At 40.4% G+C, this 22,559-nt stretch overlaps 1 protein-coding gene across 2 annotated transcripts in view; it reads right to left on the bottom strand.

Annotated features, from left to right (window-relative positions):
- Positions 1–3,047: 3,047 nt before the first annotated feature.
- The window catches only part of LOC114623710 (carboxylesterase 1E-like), a 23,854-nt gene continuing 4,342 nt past the window's right edge, over positions 3,048–22,559 (bottom strand). For both annotated transcript variants that reach the window (XM_028770408.1, XM_028770409.1), the window contains exons 3-14: positions 21,868–22,015; positions 19,743–19,876; positions 16,478–16,631; positions 14,455–14,559; positions 13,689–13,793; positions 12,422–12,460; positions 9,577–9,717; positions 8,269–8,349; positions 7,860–8,007; positions 4,278–4,409; positions 3,409–3,481; positions 3,048–3,219 (exon numbers count right to left, since the gene is read on the bottom strand). In XM_028770408.1, the coding sequence (XP_028626241.1) occupies positions 3,048–3,219; positions 3,409–3,481; positions 4,278–4,409; positions 7,860–8,007; positions 8,269–8,349; positions 9,577–9,717; positions 12,422–12,460; positions 13,689–13,793; positions 14,455–14,559; positions 16,478–16,631; positions 19,743–19,876; positions 21,868–22,015 (1,432 nt within the window). The remainder of the gene's footprint in view (positions 3,220–3,408; positions 3,482–4,277; positions 4,410–7,859; positions 8,008–8,268; positions 8,350–9,576; positions 9,718–12,421; positions 12,461–13,688; positions 13,794–14,454; positions 14,560–16,477; positions 16,632–19,742; positions 19,877–21,867; positions 22,016–22,559) is intronic.

The raw sequence follows: 22,559 nt of genomic DNA, 5'->3' as shown, positions 1-22,559 counted from the left end.
ATAGCATGCCCTTCCATCTGATTAATTTGCCATGGATTTCTATCTTGATAATGAAATGTTTCCTTACTATTAAAGGATACCCAGTGAAGAGATCAGAATAAAAAAATTAGATTTTTAGAACCACGTGATAATAAAAATATGCTGTAAGCAAACTTTGAGACATAGAAATGCAGTTCTTTAAAAAGAATTATTTATTTATTTTATGTACACTGTAGCTGTCTTCAGACATAACAGAAGAAAGCATCAGATCCCATTCCAGATGGTTGTGAGCCACCATGTGGTTGCTGGGAATTGAACTCAAGACCCCTGGAAGAATAGTCAGTGCTCTTAAACTGCTGAGCTATCTCTCTGGCCCCCAGAAATGCAGTTTTGAAAGGAAAATTGTATATTATAAAGTGCCTAGGTTGAAAGTTATAGAACAGAAGGCAAGTAAATAACCCAGTGATACATCTATTGAGCTGAGAAAAATAAGACTAAACCAAACTTAATGTTAATAAATTGAAATTACACCTTTCTTCTGCTTTGGTTTGTGTTTTGATTTGTTTTGTTTTTTAAGAAAGAGAAGTATAAAGTTGGGTGGGGTAAGGAGAGGAGATCTGAGTGTCATTGGGAGGAGAGATAGAATAGGACCAAAATATATTGTATAAGAGGAAAGAAGGAGACGACTCAAGCTAATAACAAGAAACATAAAGGAGACATTACAGCGGCTCACTGAGATGTTCATGAGCATTAGAGAGGGCTTCGAAATGTTCCATTCCAGTAAATTGGAAAACCTTGAAGAAATGTATAAATTTATAGTGACACAAAATGTATAAATTTATAGATTCACCAAAATAGGTCAAAAAGACATGAACACTTCTGAATTGATCTTGAGACTGAGGTAAGGATGATGTTTTCACAAGAGAAGCTCAGGTCCTGGAGAATTTGCTGCAGAATGCTGCCAAACCTCTAAACCAGGAGCGGGCACAAGACTTCTCCTGAAAACATTCTACGGAACCGAAAGGAAGGTTCAGTGTAAATCCTCTTTTATAAAACCAAAGCCTTCAATGGAGGATCTTCTTCCTACAGTGAATCCAATCAGCACATGACTGAGGACTGGAGCATGTGCAGAGGGAGAGACTCTAGAGCACTAAGCGGGATGTCTCCATCACACACCCCACCTTGAGGCTCGGGGGGCTATGTGGAAGACGGAGAACAATTGTAAGAACCAGGGATGGTGGCTCTTTCTCACTGCCCTGCTCATATATAGAGGACGATGCTCACCCCAGTGTATCAGAGGAGAAGCTGTGGGGCATTAACTGCTTGCACAGAAATACAAAGGCAGAGGCAGATCCCAATCTACCCTTCACCATACACCACCCTTAGATGTAGTGGTACAATAACTTAATCACCGGAGACCCTGGCTTAATCATGTGCTTTCCCGTAGCTGTTTTAAAATGCAAGTGACCATTCCCTTCCTCGTGTGCCATAGTCACAGACTGGTTTTCTGCTGCATGTAACATTTAGCAGTTTTGTTTGGGACTTTTTTTTTTCCTCCAAAGAAAAACTAAATCTCAAGGCAGACTCCCAGTCATTCACTGAACTTATGTTTGCAGTAGGTTCACAGAGGCAGAAATGGAGGGACCATGGGCTCCCAGAGCAGTAGCCTAGGGCTCTTTTTTGCCCTTATACTTTCTGCATCTCTGCAGAAAATACATTCATGATCATGTGAGTGTTCCTGATGTTTATTTTAAATTACTATCTTATTGAATCTAACACCTGCTTTATTACTCAATAGAACTCTGTTGGTTATCTTATCACATGGTCTTTCTTCCTTTTTCTATTTGCAATGAAATATTTAATATTTGACATAATGCATAGAAAATTAGGAACAAGTATTAACGTATAAATATAGGCATACTTTTATATAGTTTATGTTCTCTGTGTGTATGTGTGCATGCATGCACATGTGCATATATTTCGGAGAAATGAAAACATGTAATACAAGACGTGAGTGAGGCTTGGGTCCTTGGAAGACTTTGAGGCATCTCCACTAAATCTTCCAGTGATGACCCTGGGCTGTTGCTCGTCTAGAATGTTTCTGTGGGGGCTGGTTTCTGGAGATTGCCTTGAGGTCTCCTCAACCCTCAACTTTAGACCTGCTCTTCACAGAAAGTTCCCCCAACTTGATGCTTAATATCGAATCACTTAAAGGCAGCACCAAAAGTGGCTGATATAGTATTAGCTGGGTTTCAAACATGGGGCGGTGTTCCTAAATATTAAAAATATGAATTTCTCACTGATGTTGTCTCTCCTTAACAATAGAGATTGCTTATAATCTCCACCCTGGACATGTTCTTTCCACTCTCTCTGGGTTTCTTGTTTCCTTAAACCCCAGTCACTCTTTGCTAGTGCCCCGAAGTAGAAAATAATGTGTTTTCAAATGGTTGTAGAGTACCATTCATCAGAGTACTAGTCTGAGCAATGCCTACATCACTAGAGATGGGTTTTCTAACGTCTTAAATCCTGCTTCCAATTTTTGCATGAGCATAGAGAAGTTAATGGTGGCAGTAAACTCCTCCTTGAGTATGTAGTCACTGGGGATCTTGAATACTCAAGCAAACCCACACATCACCTCTGGAACATTAGTACATTAGCATGCAGCCTTCTCAGGTTTGATGATATTTCTCAACTGGAGGCAGAAGGTGAGCCAAAGCTCACAATTCACTTGAACTCTTGAAACATTTGCTAATTTGAGGTAACTACCTGCTGAGCCACACCCCCTACATCGAGGCATCTTTCTACTATAGTTTCCTTCTATTTGTTTCTTTCTATATTTCTATCTCTTTTTCAATCTAAGGTAGGTGGAGACAAAGACACTGAGTTGATCTAAAAATTAACATTTATTCTCCAAACTAAGAAACAATAATTCATCTCCCTTGCCTCTGCCCATCACTATGACAAAATTCTCCATCTTCTCAAAAAGTTATCTTTGACCAAGAAACATCTTCTGTGGAGTATCCTCATCTTGACTCTGTTGGTCTCCTGAGGCTGGTAGAGCTTCCCATTCACAGCTCAGTGTGTCCTGTCTGCAGTGGTTTCTTGGCCCTAAGCTCAGTCCAGTACGCCACTTCCTTATCTTTCAGTCTCTGGGCTTGTTGGGTGGTGGCTCCAATCTGCAGATACCCTTCCTTCTGATCATACTCTGGCCAGTGTGGCAGCCCCTGACCATTAGGATTCCTGGGAACAGAAAAAAACAGAATGTCTTAAAGTTTCGGTGTCACTTTTGTACAGCAAGAAATGGAGAAGCTCCATTGTCAGAGCACTGTGACCACAGGTGGAATTTGATCACTTAAATTTTAAAATCTACCTCTTCCCAGGAGTTCCATTTTGCCCAATATCTTAGCAAGATCTTTGTACTAGACTCACCCATTCCGAGCAAAGTTGGCCCAGAATTTCATCATCATCTTGCTGAGGTTAATCTCCTCTTCAGAGGCACCCTCTGTGGGAAATAAGATAAAAATATAACATATAATGTATGATGTATAACATATAATATATGTTAATATATATAGACACCTATATATATGAAATGCACATTGAGTTGCTATTATATATACATATATGTCTATATATAATTAATAGTTATATTAGTGTCTATGTATATATAATATATACAACATATATGTTATGTTATATGCTATATAATATATTATAAATATATATTAGAAAAACAAATATCTTAAAACACATCTAATTGGTAGATGCCCAGGATATGTTCTCAGCAGCCATTGAAGTGAGCCAAATCACTTGGACTACTTAGAGTTCAGGTATTAAAGAGGTTTGTGAAAGATTTTCTTTAAATATTATATTATTAGCTATAATAAAAGTAAAACATAACTTTTAGTTAAGTAAGTATGCATATAGACAGATTCATGCACACAACATCTGACTCATAGTCAGCAACAGCTTGACCTTATCCTAATTTACATTCAGATATGGCATTTTAAATGGGAAATCAAACAGTGGCATTTGTGTATTAGAGTGAGGCAACTTCAGTGACTCATTTCTCTGAGTTATATTAGTGGACAACATCATGATACAAAGTATTACTCACTGTCTTTGAGTATATACCTTTTCTCATGTATGCTGGAGTGGGAGAAAGGCTGGCCCCTTGAGAGTTTAGCTCATTCCTGTTACTGTGAGTTGGGGAATGAAAATTAAGAGAGGAGAAATGTTCTAAAGGCCACAGAAGGAAGACTGGAATCACGAGAACACAGAGTTCAAAGCCCCATTACCTCTTAAAATTGGAGCACCAAAGACAGAAGAGATTTCATCTCCATGGTCTCCAATCACTGTCTTGGGTTTCAATTCTGATGAGAAGCTTGGGCGATACTGAAATTCATACATGTAGGTTGGGGCTCCAGCATCTGGGAAGACATGGATTCATGTACATTTCATGTTATTAAGTATGTACTTGGATGGGTTTAAAAGTCTCTATCTGTGAAGGAACCTCTGGTCATCAGCAAAGCAGAACTCTTTCAGTGAATCTCCTGGAAGAGCTTGCAGCTGCTTAACAAGAGCAAGTGGAGGTAGAATGTGAGTCAGAAATTCATAAACATAAAAGTTAATAAGGAAAATGCACCCAAAACCAAAACATACAGGTGTTGATGGCAGTGCACTTGTGCACAAGAAAATCTACAATCTCCTGAGTGTCTTCCATTCAGACTGGCTTTGAGCATTCCCATGGTTTGCTCACTAATTTCCAGGAGTGAGAGGCAAATCCAAGTGCTTGCCTGAAAGTGTTATTTATGATTGTTTTAAATACTTAATAATGTTACATTTTAAATTTAATTAGCTACTTAATTATTTTAAGTTAACATAAGAGTAATGGGTTCCGTTGCTATGTTTCCATACATATTGTATTTGATTAATTTCTTTCCCCCACTGCCCTCCTTCATATTCATTCTACCTCCTTGCTTATCCTCTTCCTTCTGAAAATACCCTTTATTCTACTTTTAGGACGCATGTATAATATCATCCTCTTCCTTATTTCTTCTCCCTTAACATCTCCTCTTTTCTCCTTGTTTTTATTTTTATCTAGTTTCTCCCTACATGCACACATACATAAAAATGTAAATCTAGGCTTCACATATAGGGGTAATATACATCATATTTGTCTCCTATGTCAACTTTATTTTTACTTAACCTGATTTTCTGTTTCCTGATTTTTCTGTTTTCTGTTTCACCATTTTCTTGAAAACATGTTTTCTTCATAAACTTTCATTGTGTATACCACATTTTATTTACCCCATTTATCCATTTTTGAACATCTAGGCTAGTTCTACTTCTTTTCTGTCAATGGTGTGGTAACAAACATGGTTATGCAAGGATCTCTGTGGTAGAAGTTATTAAAATTTAAATATATGCAGAGAGGGAATGATCAGTCTTTCATGTCTCAGAAATACCATAGTGTGTAAGGATGTCATTAATAACGGAGAAATAAACAAACAGAAATACATGGAATTAAGCATCTATAGACATGTCTTATAGAAATTAATAGAGTTTTTAAGGTAAAGTAAAAAGATATTAATGAACAACATGAAACTTGTTGACACAAATGTCAAAGACTTAAATAGAATCCGGAACACTCTAGAGCTGTAACAATCATGCAGGCAGCAAGTGGATTCCAAGTCGCAACATTAAAAGACAAAAAAAAAAAAAAAGCACTAACAACAATAGCTAAAACAAATAATCTATAGCTAAAATAAATTGTCCTTACAAAATGATATGACATAAAATGCGTGAAGCACATGCTGTGAGTACAGGAACTAGAACAAACTAAGCCTAAAGCTAGAGAAGGGAGGAAATGAAGGTCAGACAAAGATTACCTGTGAGGACTGGGAATGCAGCACAATGGCAGAATGCTCACCTAGAATGTCTCGGGTACTGAGGTAAATAACCACAAAAGGGGTGGCCAGAGAGAAACAGATTTGTGAGAGTATGAGGTTTAAAAGATTGTTTTTTATTTATTAGGATAAAAAATATTGACAAAGTTTAACTAGATTCACCCCCCCCACCCCCAAAAAAAGTCAGAGGAGAATCAAATAGAGAAAATCATAAATGAAGGTGACCTTACACTAGATGCCATGAGACTTCAACGGAACAGAAGATATTATTACAAATAACTGTAAGAACATAGGTTGGGCACCAGGAAGAAACAGGTGAGCTATTAGTCCAATAAAGACTACCAAAGCTCAACTAAGGAGAAACAGACAATCTGGAGATTAGTGATGAATGAACTTGGGCTGGTGATTAAAGCTTTCCATTGAAAAAAAAGTGATGACTTCCCCCCAAAGGATAGTTACAAATATTTAAAGAATGAAGAGCCAAAATATCTCAAATTCTCACCAAATTTCCTCACAAATCAACAAAACATCACCAGTTTCATTCCCAGGAAGACATAGTCACACAAATTTAAAAATAAGACAAGACACTACAAGAAAAGAAGACTATACCAAGGTCCTTAATAAACATAGATGGAAAAATACTTGACAGAATACCAACAAACCAGTTTAACAACATATTGGAAAGATAATTTACCAAGGTCAAACATGAATTACACTTGTGATACATACCAGCTTAACATACATGGGAACTGTGCTGTATCATGTGACAGGCAGAGGGACAAAAATAGTCACCCCGTTACATGCAAAAACTTTTTGATAAAACTCAACTTTCATAATAAAATGTTGGCCAATAGGAGAGAGATGGAATGTATTTTAATATAATAAGGCAATATATAAGAGTCCCAGTGCTAACATTGTCCACAACAAGGAAAATATTTTTTTCTAAAACTTGAAACAAGACAAAGATTATCTTGCACATGCTTCTGATTCAGTACAGGGCTGGAAGTCTACTTCAACCATTGATGAAAGAAAAAGAAAGCATCCAAATTGAAAAGCCGTGTGTGCAACACTGTTCATGGACAGCACATTTCTCAAGTAGAAACCCTATAGACTCCCAAAGTATTGACAAATAATAAGTAAATGGGATGAAATCAAAGCAGAGGAAAGAAGTCACCAAGCAAACATCAAATAGTATTTCCACGTATCAAACATAAATTGTGTCACTAGGGGCAAGTCCTTGGAAATAGAGCTTTACTGACCATGTCTCGCATCCTTCTTCCTCTTTACTTCATGTATGCCATGAAGTGAACATTCATGCTCCACTATGCTCCCCAAAATGCTATTGAGTCTCACCTCAAGGACACAACAGTAGGGTCTACTCATCACACACTGAAACCTTGACCCAAATAAGTCTCTCTTCCCTCATCATGTTTATGTTAGGCATTTTGTCTGGCCAAAGAAGCCTGACTTCTATGTCCAGTACTGGTAACACTAGGAGATCTTTTGCCTGAACGTTTTCCCTGGTCACTATAAACTATTTTTTCCATGTGTGCAGCAGATCGAAGCACACCAATGATAAGTGAGCAGTGGTAGATGAATATCTCCCCCATTACTCAGATGGAATAACCCTAAGACCTGTCATCTGATTACTCTCAGAGTTCCCCAGCACCAAATGCACAGAGGTCATGTGCTTAGCAGTGTGCATCATTGATTGGCCTCCATCTCCATCCTGGTCACTCCTCATCTCCATCAGTGACCTTTCCTGGGATCAACTCATGAATTATCTGCTCATATTTACATCCTGCCATTAGAGTCCACTACTTACAAGGACTGAGCAGAACAGAGCCCTTCCTGAACCAAAACTCTGAGGCCTTCACCACAAAACTCTTTCATCTGTCTATTCTAGGAGGTGAAATATTCAGAGCTCAAAGCTGGTAGATCTTTGGCTGCCATCCAACCTGTTGGACTCACCTCTGTGGCCACGAGACACGATCACAGATGGTACACCAAACATCACATCCGCAATCAATTGTAGGAGTAAGACTCTATTTTTGACAGGGTCATCTGTGCCTTTTAAATATTTCTCAACGGAAACTGGAATTCCATCCTCTGGTATGTTCTGAAATGGATGAAGAAAGTGACCACCTCCAACTGAGCAGTGGTTAGTTGGTTTGTTTGTTTGTTTTTGTTTTTCTAGTGAATCGAGGTTTGGTCAATCGTGAGATTTCTGAGTCCCATATAAATCCCTCCCGAGGTGATATAATCAGGAAGTTGGAAAAAATAGGAACAGATCCACAGTGTCAGTCTTTTCTGAAATTGAAATGCTCTATAATCTGGGCCAACCCCTCAGCCAATTACCAGAAAATCACAAGATGCTTACAAAGAAATAAGCCAACTTCCTCAGGAGCAGTGAGACCACCTTCTTGTCCAGTTTTACATCAGTTGGTGGAAATTCCATTATCTGTTTTTAAAAAGAGTTAAGTATTTGTGAGTCCTCAGGTATTAACAGGAATAGACAACGAGGAATGCCATCCTACCCATTGTGAGATATAGGCTCTAGCTGCTCAGCAGTGGATATGACCCTCCCATGAATTTGATAAAAATCTATACAGAAATTCAAGGAAATAAATATAGGCACTTGGTTACCTATTTATCAGGCTAGGGGAACACTGTTCCTATGAGCAGTGGAGGAACATTTAGACAGTTATAGTAGAAGCAGAGAGCTTAAAGATAGAGGAACAAACTGAGTCCTCACAAACTCTGCAGAGTAAGGAAGTCACTCTTACAACCATTGTTGTCAGGTTCTTTGGATGATATCTGAAATCCTCCAGTGAGAGCTGGAAAACTCACAGCATGCACTGACACCATCCAAATCTCTACTCTCAGAGTCCCGGATTCAGCATTTTTTCAGCAACTTACGGCACCACAAAACCCTTCTATGCCTGCCTGATAAAGTCCAATGCTTTCGAACAAAACTACATGTTCTCCAGGGGAATTCCACTGATGGGAAGACTTGCCTCTGACCCTTCTCTTACATAAGTCACTGTAGAAAGTAGCAATTATATACCATCAACCCACAAACATCCCCACTGTTTTCGTCAGACTTGAGGTCGAATCATGTTTGGTCTTTCCCTCCCTGCCACTGTATTCCTGAGTCAAACCTGCCTCGCTGTATAACCATTTGGGGCTTTTCCTATGTCCACCTCCTACATTTCTGTTTTAACTATTCTAAGTGATAAAGAAGAAAACCTCTTCCTACCTATTAGAAACAAATGTGAACTCAGTCATAGCACTTTTCTGAACACTAGCCCTGAGGCAATGAAAGCACCCTTGAGACTTAAAGAGGCTAAGCCCAAGTGGATCTTTGTGTACCTGAGCCTGATGCTCCTGACCTCTTAACTCCTGTCTTGCTTTATTTGGCTACTTCATCTACACAATTGTTATCTCTGCAGTACAACCAGCCTTGGGAATTCCAAGATTCATTAAGGAAAACATATTCCCAGGCCTCCATTTCAATGGAGATAGGTGATGTTCAAGAATGTTTCCATGGAAGAATCACTCATAGTAATAGGGACAGCTGTCCTAGATACCAAGCGTGGCTTGGACAAAGAACTCATGAGTGCACAGGCTGGATGAATGATTGGTAGAGGAGGAAGGTCATCTGTCTAACAGGTCTGTTTATGATCACCGTTGGCAGAATCCAACCAAACTCTTGTTTGTTGATTCCCACGATGTAGGGCACTGTGTTGAAGTTCTTCTCAGCCAGGATCTCTTCTGGTGCCTTTGACAGCACCACTCCATCGAGCACAGTGGGCATAAAAGGATAGTTCTGGGAAACAGAGCAGCCCAGTGTCAGAAATCATCCACATCTCCTGCTATGCCTGTCTAGGTAAGCAGCTCAAACACAGACCCCATGACTGTGACTAGAACATTGACCTTCATGGCTATGTTCACAGTGACCACAGAAAATAAAGGGTCATTATAAGGAAACTAAATGTCTAGAGTCACAAAGATCTGATTAAGAGCATCTGTCTGTAGAAAAGTAATGGTGCCAAAGAAGGGGTAGGGGGATCCTGAACTCAAATTAACATGTATCATGTACCATATATTTCAATTTTTAGCACATTACCTAGAATTAGTCCTCACTATTTCTTACAGATAGGTTTGTAAGGTTGTTCTGAGTGTTGAATTAGTGAAGCCTAAGTCACTGCTTCAGGGAAAATGTATAATGCATTTACTCTGAGTTTCTCACCATAATAATGCCAACGTTCACATGCTATGTGTGAGGTTCTATTTAGTGGCACATAGGTTTACAAAAAAAGAATTAGTGGATATAAAAATGTGTAGAACTTGCTATTTCTCCCTCTCTTTCGGCAATATAATGCTACATATCTTCACCTTCACAATCATGCTCCATGCTATGATTATTTTAAAGTTGTCATCCTTATGTGAATTTTAAACATGTGAATCCACAAGTTTAGATGGCTCCTTACTTTTTCCCAAGTTTTATCACACACTGTAGGTACCACAAGACCACTCCACAGAATGGCCTTACCCTCAGGTAGGCAAATATCCTCCCCTACCTTTGGAGGCTATTTTAACAATTCTGGCTGTATGTAGGTTTAATCCCAGGACTATCTGAGTCATGGATAGAGGAACATTCTAGAGTGGACTTAGAAAGATGTTCACACAGTAGGGCACATTGTACATCTGGCACACCTCTGACTCTCTGGTAGCTAACTCAATGGAGGCACTGTTATTTGGATCATAAATGTCTTTGAAAGGCCCGTGTGTTGTAATCTTGCTCTCCAGGCAGTGCTGCTTGTGGGAGGTGGGATCTTTAGGAAATAGAGTAAAGTATAAAAGTTAACCTTATTGGGAATGTGAACTTGAAGCTGACCGTGGACTCCCATCCTTTCCCCCTTCCTACTTCCATCACAAAGAAGTAAGGACAACTGAACATGGAAAGAAGTCTCAAAACTGTCCACCAAAACAAATTCTGCTCCTTGATCAGTTGTTTATCTAGAGTATTTATGATAGTAACAGAAAGTTAAATTATAGAGGAAGCAAGAATATTTTCCCTGTAAGTCTTTTCAGGCTTTTACATTTTACCTGGTCTATCTTGTGTTCCTCAGGGCACACCTTGTGCTGCTACAAGCCATGACAGGGAATGGTGGTGTGAGAAAGAGATAGTAAATTCAAGAAAGAGACCTCAAGGACCAAATTGGGTAGCACACCTTTGAGAGCATTAACTTTGCCATCTATAAGAACCACAGTCATTGGCACTGTCCACTTTGAGGGTGCTGAAGGCAATGGTGTGATACCAAGTGCTTGAATTACAGAGTCAGGAGCATCCTTCCTCCCTCTCTTTTCTTACAGTTTATAAAGCATCCACCAGTAATTCCTCTCGGCTACTCCTTTACCATTCTACTTCTCTGACATTTATAGAATTTGCCATGGTCTTCGCCTATGTTGCCTCCTCTGAGAGATCTCCAAGTTTGTCTTGGCATCTCCTCTGCCCCTTTCATATAGTCTATTTCTACATGTTGAAAAACACTTTCAAATTCACCATGTCATTGGTCCATACAGAGTACTCTGGACACCTCCCCATAACCCAAACCTCCTAGTGACCATTTCCCTTTGAATCTCTGTTCCCTCCCCAAACTCAAGCCTACTCTTCTCCCTATCACTCCCCCCAAACACCTTCTCCTGCAGCAGGCCCCTTTATCTCCTTCTACCTCCAGGTTACACAACAGAGTGTTTCTTTCTTCCAGAGTTTGACTCAGATGACCTCAGCTCTTGAATCCATCATCTGTGACCTTCTCTACATGTAACCACTGGCCATTTCTGTCCCTATATTCCAATTTTTTATCTGAGCCATGACCAAGACCCAAAATATAGTTCAATATTTTTTTTCTATTTCACTCTCATCCTCCAGAATAAAATTCTCCAAGATGGATAGACATCTTGTCTGTTTTCCTGCTATATCCCAGTTCAAAATCATATCCTACCACAGAGTGTGATGCTGCATAACTAATCTCCCCAGACCTTGGTCACTGCTGGGGTAAGGAGTGAGATGGGGAGGCCCTGTTGAAGCTTCCATGATATAAGATACTGTGTGATAGTCTCAGGATTGACACTGCAGGCTCTTCTCTACAAATCTCCTGAGTCCCTTTTCCCTCTGAAAGAGTTTTGGTACTCAAAAATGGCTCCTGAGACTCTTAGCGATTAATCTCAGTCTTTTGACAGTGAAAAGTTCTAGTGTTGTCTCTTTTCATAGGGCCAATTTTTGAGCAAGAAAGGCAAATGAGAAATAAATAGAGAATTCCTGATTTGTGTACTGAGCTGGCAGTCAGGAGAGTAGAGCCAGTCACACCTCTGTTCTCCTTGGCTGTGTTAACTATCAAGTGAATTTCTGCTCTGCACCTCAACAGCATATACAAGACAGTATGTTTCCATCAGTGGGAATTCTACTAACTGTATTTAATTGAAATTTATCACTCCAAGGTTGAAAAATCTTAAAATATCCTTACCTTTTTGGTATCTCCTTGTACATCAAACTTAAAAAAGTTCTGTGGAAACAAAGGCAGATTATGGTGGTCAACCTTCCTGGTATGAAGTCTGATCATTGGAACTTGGACTGTGCTCCTAGTTCCTCTGTGGCTGATGCAAGAGAACCCTACATTCTATGTTTTCTGAATGTTACAATCTGAATGTTACATCTTGTGAAGCAAGATGAGAGGGAGTGGCAGCAGGAAGTCAACAGATCCTGGGACCCAGAGTCAGGGACACTGGAGCTATGGGTAAAATGTCTGCTTGCCTGTACCCGAATCTTCCCTCAACCATCCCAATAAGAGATCCTCTTTGGCAACACTGCCCCAATTTTCCTGTTTAAAAAAAAAAGATGGAGAGGATGCAGCAGCATCAAGTGGAGGTTTAGCTGGATGTGGTATAAACTAGCAGGGCAGGATGAGCCTTCTATTCCTTTCCCAATCCTCTACTTTTCTCTTCATAAATTCAGGCATCTGAATGTGCGCTGAGTCAATGTATGCCTGAATGCAGCTGACAGTTCAAAATGAGTACATAACAGTTCCAGTTTGAGAAAGTTTGAACCAAAATGATTGCTCAAGTGTTGGTGCTAGACAGTTTCTAAGCAGATATGATGTACATGTAGAGTGTTGTTAATTTTTATCTTTCCAGAAGACATTCATGTTTCAATGGGAAGCCAAAAACAGAATGGAAAGTTTATGAATAGAGTCTCAATAACATCTCCAGAGCAGACAGACTCAGCCATATATATTAAGACATTAGTTACTTTTGAAGATTCTGTTTCAACTTATCCCTTTTCCTGCTCAGTGCTTCAGGAAAAAAAATACACTCTCACAAGAGAAAATTGTGTCTCCTAGATGTCCAGTGACAGTCATTGCAGAACACACACACACACACATACACACACACACCAACAATTACAGAAAGAGGGACCATGAATTTGAGAGAAAATAAGGGGAGAGGCTCAGGGGAGGGAAGAAAATAATTGTATTTTAACTTCTAAAACTTAAATAAATAAATAAATAAATAAATAAATAAGAAAGCACAAAACTCTCTGTTGGCATCAATGACTGATATTGCTCCCAATAAGTAAACATAAAAGTAAACAAACAACAAATAAACCAGCAAATAAATAAATAAATGAATAAATGAATAAAGACAAGCCTTGGACACCTTAGAGTCAGATGACAGAAGACTGAATAAAGATTGTGTGCAACCCTGTAGAAGAAGTTTACTAGACTACACACCCACCATTTTCTGTGTAATCTCTAAGAGCTCCTCCTCTGTCTTCTGGCGCAGGCAGTGAACAATGACGGCAGATGTGGTGGTTTTACAGCCAGCAACATCAGCAATTTGCTACAAGAGATAACAGGCAACTTCAGATGTCAAGAGCAATGTCAGTACCTTCCACTGATGTAGACAGGGGCTCTACTACAGGCACCACTTCTGAAGACAGAAAAGGTTTCCTAAAAACACTCTAAACCATAAGATGTGGTTTCTGGAGCCCATGAATTGTTGCTTCTGTTACTAATTGTAATTGTGACACCATATGTCAATGTGTCACTTGCTATCTCATGCTGTTCCCTTTTAACTTTAAAAATGAGCAAAATATTAGAATATATTATCTAAAGAGAAGCCATGTACTGACAAGTGAAGAGTAAGAATCCATGATCCCACTGTCTAGCTTAGATCTCTCTCACTTCCTGGCCATTTGGCTTCAGTTTCCAGTGCCCACTGTATGAGAACTAATGCAGGCAGCTTCCTTCCAAGGATATCCTGTCTCCACACGTAACCTCTGCAGAACTGCAAGGATCCTTAATGTGATCTATAGAAAGATAGGTCAGATACCTTCAGAGTGCTGCTAGCATGAATTCTGAAAAGCCCCTCCCATTCAATGAGTCTTATTTCAAGAATCCCATGAGTTGAATCACATTAAGCAGAAAGCTTCCTCCCCCATCCCACCCGGCCCCAGGAAACCAGAGGGAAGGACACGGGAGTCATTCAGGGTGGAACTTACTTCAGTCACTGAACTGGCATCCTCCATAAACAAACCAGAAGTGAAGACCACACCACTCTGAGAAATGGCTCTATGGAAGAGGTTCTTGGTCAGAGGAGACAATACCTAGCATGAGAGAGGAATGGAGGAAAGAATTTACACATACAAGAAGGTCAGCTTGCCCCTTTTGTAATAATTACATAATTGTAATTTCATAATTAGAATAATTAAATAAATTGTAATTACATAATTCATAATTTCCCCCTTCCCCATCCTCCTTCCAACCATTTCTATGTACCACTCCCCCTTATATTCTCTCTCTCTCTCTCTCTCTCTCTCTCTCTTTCTCTCTCTCTCTCTTTTTCTGCGTGTGTGTGTGTCTGTGTGTGTGTGTGTGTCTGTCTCTGTGTCTGTGTCTGTGTGTTTGTGTCTGTCTGCCTGTCTGTCTATCTGACTCTCTCAAATTCATGGCTTCTCTTTGCAATTTAAAGCTGCTTCTATCTTCTCCCCTGCCTACACATTCACCTAGAGACTGCAATGCTCTGTGGAAATGAGCACACCTCATCTTTCCTGGCCTGCTTTCTGGGCCTTTTCTTGGATCTTAGATTTCCCCACAAAACCTCAGTGTAGTGGAACCAGAGCATACACTAAAGAGCAAATCAGAATATATATGGTCAGGTCATCATGATAATCAAAACTACTTGAAAGATAGTTTTAGCAACAGCTAGCCACAAATTCTGCCATAGAATTTCTATTACACAGATCTTATCCTAAGAAATGGGGGCATGATAGAAAGGGCTGAGGATACAGCTTATGGGACAACTAACGGCAAAATGAAAAACAGAGGGGCAGGCAGGAAATAAGAAGGAGGGGGAATATGAAATGACCAGAGGGGTAAAAAGATATTTGATTAACATGGGACGTTTTGTAATGGAAACAATATCCTTATGTTAGGATATTAGGTAGATAAGCGAGTTCTCATTTTAATGTGGAATAGTGTGCAATTATAGATCATGGTGTTATGTAAGTGAGTAATGTTTTGGGGAGATATTTGCATCACCTTACATTATTCAGGAAAGTTTTACTGTAGGAAAGGAATGTAATTAGACTGTATAGAGTCAGAAAATAGAGACATGATAAGAATAGAGACAGATGATGAGAGAGGATTGACGGACTATAAATAGATCCATAGGTCATTGGAGAGATGACAGATGTACGGATAGATACCATATGTAGATGACATAGATATATAGATTCATTGGTTCTTAGATGCAGATAGATCATAGATGCATAGGTTAGTAGATTCGTGGGCTGGTTGAGAGAGTAGGAAGGGAGACAGACAGACAGACAGACAGACAGACAGACAGACTAGAAATGGACACCTTCACTCTGTGAGTTAACTTTCCGTAGCTTTCCTTAGAATTTCCTTAAGTTCTTTCTATTCCCTACATCAGCAACACATTTATGCCTTCAAGCATCTGTGTCCTGCATCCCCTAGCAGGACTTGCCCATTTCCTGTCCACACATTTCTCTTCTCACCTACCTTCCAAGCAAAAGCCATCCCTCTGCTCCAGAGTCAGGTGCCCTCCCTCATGGGTATTGACAAGTCACAAGACCACTTCAGAGTTCCCTGCTGACTTTCAGTACTTGAGTCATAGCATAATAGATCTGTCTCGGAGTTTAGAAGCTACTTCTTCCTTTTTGTGGTTTCTACTCAACGCTATTTCCAAAAGAAGTGCCAAGTCTTAATGCTAAATGATTAAAATGAAGGAGGGGGGGATCAACCACTCGAGAAGACTAGGATCGTCAGTGCCTGAAACTGGAAATGCTTATGGCTCTAGAACACAAAGTTGGACACTGAAATTTCTGGAAACCAAAGCGTAAGTTTGGTCCTTAGCCCCTCACCATCTAGTGCATAATGAGTAGGTTACTGAACTTCTGCATTGAAAGTAAAGATGCCTGTGGCCCTTGGAGATGGCTGGTCTCCAAGAGATTCCATGGGTAAATTCACCGAATCTAAGCATGGATTTCCAGAAACACTTACAAGAACAGAGACACTTTCGCCTCCTGCTGACTCTCCAAAGATGGTCACAGAGCCTGGGTCCCCCCCAAAATTGGCAATGTTGTCCTGGATCCAATGCAGTGCAGCCACCTGGTCCAAGTGACCCCAGTTCCCCCTGCTGTGTTGATCCCCAGTGCTGAAAGAAAATAAAGGGGAGGTAAATAGAATAGCAAGGCTCCCAGGACTTCCAATTGACTGGGGTTCCTCAGTGAAACTTCCAGAATTATGCTATGTTCTGATGCCCGACACAGAGGACTTCCCCTACCTCTCATCCCTACATTGATCTTTGTAGGGCTCTCAATATTTCTTTTAGCAACTGTGTACTGAGTATCTATCATCCATCTGACTGTACTTCCGGGAAACAAAGAGACAAACTCTAACTACATTCATTTTACACTGCAGACCACAAACCAACAGATTCAAAGGGTACATCATGCCACTAGAAAAAATGTCAGAAAGAAAGAGACAAAAGCAAAGTCATGAGCATTCATTTCTCATGACCAGTGAAGGCCTTAATGAGACAATGGCATTTAGTAAAGACCTAAATACAGTGAGTCTAGGTCTTACTGGCATCTAATGAATGAACTTTGGGTTAAAAGAAACATCATGTGCAAAGATGCCAAGGCTGTGTGAACAAGGGTGTGAGGGTGCTGGCTGTGAAATGCAGGGAGGCCAGAGACCAGGAGCCCTGGAAAGGGTTTCTGTATTGTTGCAAATAACAGGGAACATTGTGCAGAGGCCTAACATGACTCAGTTGTTGTCTCCCAGAGCATTCAGGCCACTCTGTGGAGCACTCTCATAGTGAATTTACAGGTTTATAAAATCTAATCAGTGTATAATAATAGGCCAGAGACTTGGGGTTCTGATTAGTAGAAGAGACTGCATGTTGCATGGGAGAGCAGGAGAAAAGAGTTCAGTAACCTGCAAGGCCTTTGTCCAGAGCACCCAGGAAGTTGGAGCTGCCAGCAGCTATGCAGAGGTCCTTATGGGAAACACCTAAGGTCTTTGCTGTGAGGAATAATTTTGACAAACACCTTGTGAAGTGGTGTGTGCCATGCCCTGCAGACAATCAGAGGTGTAAGGTGTTAGCTAAAGAGAAACACTTGGGGTTCAAAGGAGAGGTGAAGACTACAAACAGGGAACTCTGTTAAGTACTTCCAGGATCACTCATGAAATTAGAAGAGAGGGATATATAACATATATGTATTATTATATATTATTATTATATTGTTATATTATATATATCATATATTATATATAATAATTGTGTCATATATTATTATATATTATTATATTATATATTATGTTATATATACTAGCATATATTACATATAGCTTGAAGACAGAGAGTGGAAGGGCTGAGAAGCAGGAACTAGGGAGAAAGGAAGTGGACAAAGCTAGGAATGGGACCATCTCAAAGAGGCTGGAATAATTGTCTGTGGCTGGTGCACATGAGCCACATGAACTTGGGATGAGGACTGATAAGGCCATGATTGGCCTTGAGAACAGCCTGGTGGGTGGTTAGTTAGAAACCTGCCTGCCACACTCTGGTACCATGCCTGCCATAGAGGAATGTGGCGATCTGAGCAGTGCAGGTGAAAATGGGATGTGCACTTAGAAGGCAGCAAGATGAAGAGTGGGTCTCACAAGGTAAGCATCATTTTGGTGGATGGAGTACACATCCTGAAAGGAAGCTGTGAAGGAAGTGGACAGGTGTGGTTGGAGAATGAAGTGGGATTCAAGAAAGATGGAACTGGGAACCTTGTGAAGAAACTTAGCAAAAATCCTCATGAAGGATGACCGCATTGATGCCTTTTTGATGGTTTGGATATGGCTGATGTGGTAAGGGTTCATGTGCTGGGCCCTTGGTCCCTAATGTATCAGAATTATGCAGTGATAGACTATGTGGAAGGTGAGGCCCAGTGGAAGGTAATTAAGTCATTGGGCACACTGGAATCTTTTGGTGATCCGTGTCCTCAGAGAGATGGGGTTACTTCTTCCTGAGACAGTGAGATGGTGCCTGTGCTTATAGTTTTTTGCCAACTTGATGCAAACTAGAGTCATCTGAGAAAAAGGAACCACAATTGACAAACAACCTCCATCTGATTAGCCCATAGGCAAGACCATGAAGGCACTGTCTTGATTAATGTCTGACAAAGAGGGAAGATCCCAGCCTACTGTTTGGGGATGGTTTTGTGCAGTGTATATTCAGATGCTGATTGATGTGTCCAGAGATGTGGCTGTAGTCTAGGCATTGTCAATGTCATGATTATTGGAGCATCTCCTATATCAATGAGGTATAAAGACTGTTTGCCATCACCTCTGATTGATTAGTAAAATGCTGATCATCCAATAGCTGGTCAGGAGAAGAGAATAGGACAGGACTTCCAATTCTAATATTGGGGAGGAGAATCCAAAGGAAAAAGAAGTTAGAGAGGGAGAAAAAGATGATGAACCAGGAAGTTTTACCATGGGATCATGAGAGAACAGCTATGAGGACACACATGGACCAGAGCAAGCCAGGACAAGACCAGATGGCAAGCGATGGGGCATGTGGTTGGATAGTAGGCAGCCTAGTCATGTTACAATAGCCCAGAACCTGCCCAGCTCAGTGCTGGCAGCTTGTTAATAAAAATATCACGTCTGTGTTTAGTTTATTTGGGAGCTGAAACAGGCTAAAACAGGCATGGTAATGTCTTGTCATTATTCCGGGACAAGAGAAACCCCACCTAGAAGAATTACATTTATTGTGGGTGGTCCTCTGATACATGAAAAGCAAGAGGAGTGTGCCTTGAAAGCAAGCCAGTAAGGAGCAGTCTTTCATGATCTCTCTAGTTCTTTTCTTAAATTCCTGCCCTAACTTCCCTCAATGATCAACTATGATTGGGATATGTAAGCCAAAAGCCCTTTTTTTCCCAAGCTGCTTTTGGTTGTGATGTTTTAACACAGCAATTAAAAGCTGCTAAGAGATTAACCTGCCCCTCCCTTCTCTCCAGCTTATTGTCTTCTCATGTACTTTGCTCTTTAGCCCACAGATTAAATTTTATTTCCTCCACTAATGCATTCTAAGGTAGAGCTTTTCACCACCCAACTCTGATGAAATGGCCCAGTCTTAAGCTTCTGGCCATCTGCATTCTGAACTAAATAAATCTATCTTCTTTACCATCAACCAGTTTCAGGTATGTTGGCCATTTAGAAAAGACCAGTACAGGTCCAATAAGGGAGCTAGGAAGGCCAAAAATACTACCTGAAGAATCCCCAGATGCCCAGCCGATACTGAATGGTCACCACCACCACATTTTCGTGGGCAGACAGGGCCAGTCCATCATAGGTAGACGCTCCACCTACTACCAGTCCACCTCCATGGATCCACACCATCACCTGGACAGCAAGAAAAGAACCATCCTGTCATAGGAAGTACAAAAAGCTCATATGTTTTCTGGTTTGGTTCTCTTAGCCATACCCTGACTGGGGGAGATCACCACTCAAAGGCAGTCTCTGTCCACACCTTTCCTAACTAGGCTCAGGGGGTGATCACAGTCAACATTTTCTACTTTTCCTATAGACCTCTCCCTGTTCAGTGTCTATTCAGGTCTTTCCAAAGAAAGAGCATTATGATGGAAAACAAAGGGATGTCATGTTCTCTCTAACAGCACACCATTCTGATGTCTAAAAATTAGCAAGGGGCAGTATTCAAGTTTTACTCTCAGCTCTGATAATACTAATGTACCTGAGTGATGATTGTTTCAAACTCCACACATCCTCAATGGGGCCCCTACCCAACGTCCCCTCTGTTTCATGTCCTCCCCATCCTACTAACTTCACGTACACATCCGCTAGGAAGTCTTCAGTTACATAAGTACCTGAATGCCTAGAACACACCAAGGACTGTGAGTTCACTTAAGGCCGAGGGGGCATACAATAACTCTTGATGACCCTTGGATTTAAAAAGCTCACATGTCATAGAATGGAGAGAAGATAAAGTTATAATGTATAACATTAAATATTTTATGTGTTTATATAACATTACTAATAAAAAAATAACACAAACTATTCAACAAGACTATGCTGAGCAATTTGAAATGATTATTTACAATGTAGCTCCCTGCAGCTCACGGCCACAATTCAATAACCTGATGCTAGACATGAATTACAACCCCTACAACTTTAAGGCATTAAGAAAGAGTAAGAATACAACTCCCTTCTCTTTGGTTCATTGCTGCTGCTGTTCTGCCTACTGAGCCAGGACTGGCTACACAGTCGTCACTGAGTGTTTACATTGAAAACCCCTATTTGAGGATGAGAAGCTGAGTAAGTAGATAGGGCTTGGTCTCACAGCAAGTGAAATGAAGACCAAGGATTCAAACCCAGACCTTGAGGTTGAAGCCCTGTGTGCATTGCTGGTGAGGTGACCTACTCCCATGTTCCCAGAGACCGTATTTATCCTCCTATAGGACTGATTCTGTCCAAGGAAAGACTGAATCAAGTGCATGTTGTGCAAACTAAGCATGTTTAGGAGCAAATACTGTTCTCAAGATCACAGCCTCTTCCTTCACTTCTGAGTTCTATCCTAGAAGATTCTGAGAGCCTGGGTGGGTACTCACACCCTGTTTTAACTTCAAAGATCATCTCTTTTATAGTAGCTTGTCCCCAGGACTCTGCCCTGTAACTGGCAGCCTGCCCTACACCCGCCTCCTTATTTCTATGGGAAATGCTGACTCATTAGGCCATCAGCATGTGCCAAAGGCAACCAGGGAGGGGAAAGAGCTACATACAATACAATCACAGGTAGGTGGCAAAGGACATGAAAAGTGTTTATGAACTTGCCCCAGACTCCTCCCTCTACACTACCATCATGGACCATGAGAGTTTCCCTACAGCAGTGAAAGTTGTCTTAAGTAATGTGAGGAAAAAGGCGGCACACATCTCCCTTGACAGCCCCTGCCTAAGAGCACAGGTGTAAAGACCCAAGCTCTTATCCTGTCACCCCTTCTGTGTGTCTTCCCTATATGAGCCTCAGTTTCCTTAACTACACAGAAAGCTTTTTCTCTAAGATTCCTTCTACTACTAACTTTACTACAAGTTGTGTCTTACCTGCTCTGAGATCAGATTCTAATCTAATATCTGAAAGTATTTTTTTTTTTAGTAGCATAAGAAATCGTGGAGAAAACAAGATGCAGTTCTAGGCAGGTAGCAATTCTGATGTCTTTGGGGAAGAGTGAAACAGGGAAACCCTTGGTGGGATGAATTCTTGAATCAGTCTGATCATGGTGCCCATGGTGCCTCTATGGAGCCCTGTGCCCAGATGCCTTTGTTGCCTTCTGGTTGCACAGAGATCTGGATGCTGGAACTTTAGTGGACCCCTCACTTACTGGCAGCCTATTGGTATTCTTCATCAAGTCAACAGGAGTGTAAACATTCAGGTAGAGACAGTCTTCAGAAAACTGGAGATGAATTTTCTCCTTGCTGTTTGTTATAAGGTCATTGACCGTCTGGCCTACCACTGTGTCTTGGGAGCACCTTAGAAGGAGAGAGAAAACATCAGATGTTCATCTAAACGAAAGCTGGAAATGTCACCTTAGGCTCAACATTGTACTTGGAAGCTTGCCCCTGTGAATGAAGCTGTTTTAACTGGACTGGATGTAAGTGCAATCGGTAAGAGGGTATCTAAAATATACTAGAGGGAATCCCAGGACTGTATCAGTCTCTTCATCCTGAAGATGGAGATAAGCTTGGTACCTCCCCTTTTCCAAAAAAAACAGAAAACTCTCAGTGTCAGTGCCAGAATGAAGTTGCCAAGTGACACCAGAAAAGGTAAGTCTATATTTCTATTATCTGGGGGCATTCTTATGTCAATGAAAGCAAGGGATATAATACTCATAAAAGTAATAATTCAAATATCAAAAGAGGGAAAATTCAACTTCACTAGCATTCAATATTAAATTATATTTATTGTTGTTCTATTTATTATATTTCATTCCAAGAAATAATAATTTATATATATATATATGAATTGTTATTGATATATGGATATATATGTATCCAAATATCCAAGATATATATA

The sequence above is a fragment of the Grammomys surdaster genome, unplaced genomic scaffold, assembly GCF_004785775.1.
Source record: "Grammomys surdaster isolate TR1022 unplaced genomic scaffold, NIH_TR_1.0 201, whole genome shotgun sequence".
NCBI classification, from domain to species: domain Eukaryota; kingdom Metazoa; phylum Chordata; class Mammalia; order Rodentia; family Muridae; genus Grammomys; species Grammomys surdaster.
Note: the sequence above shows the minus strand (reverse complement) of the source record. Positions and strands in the feature narration are given on the sequence as shown.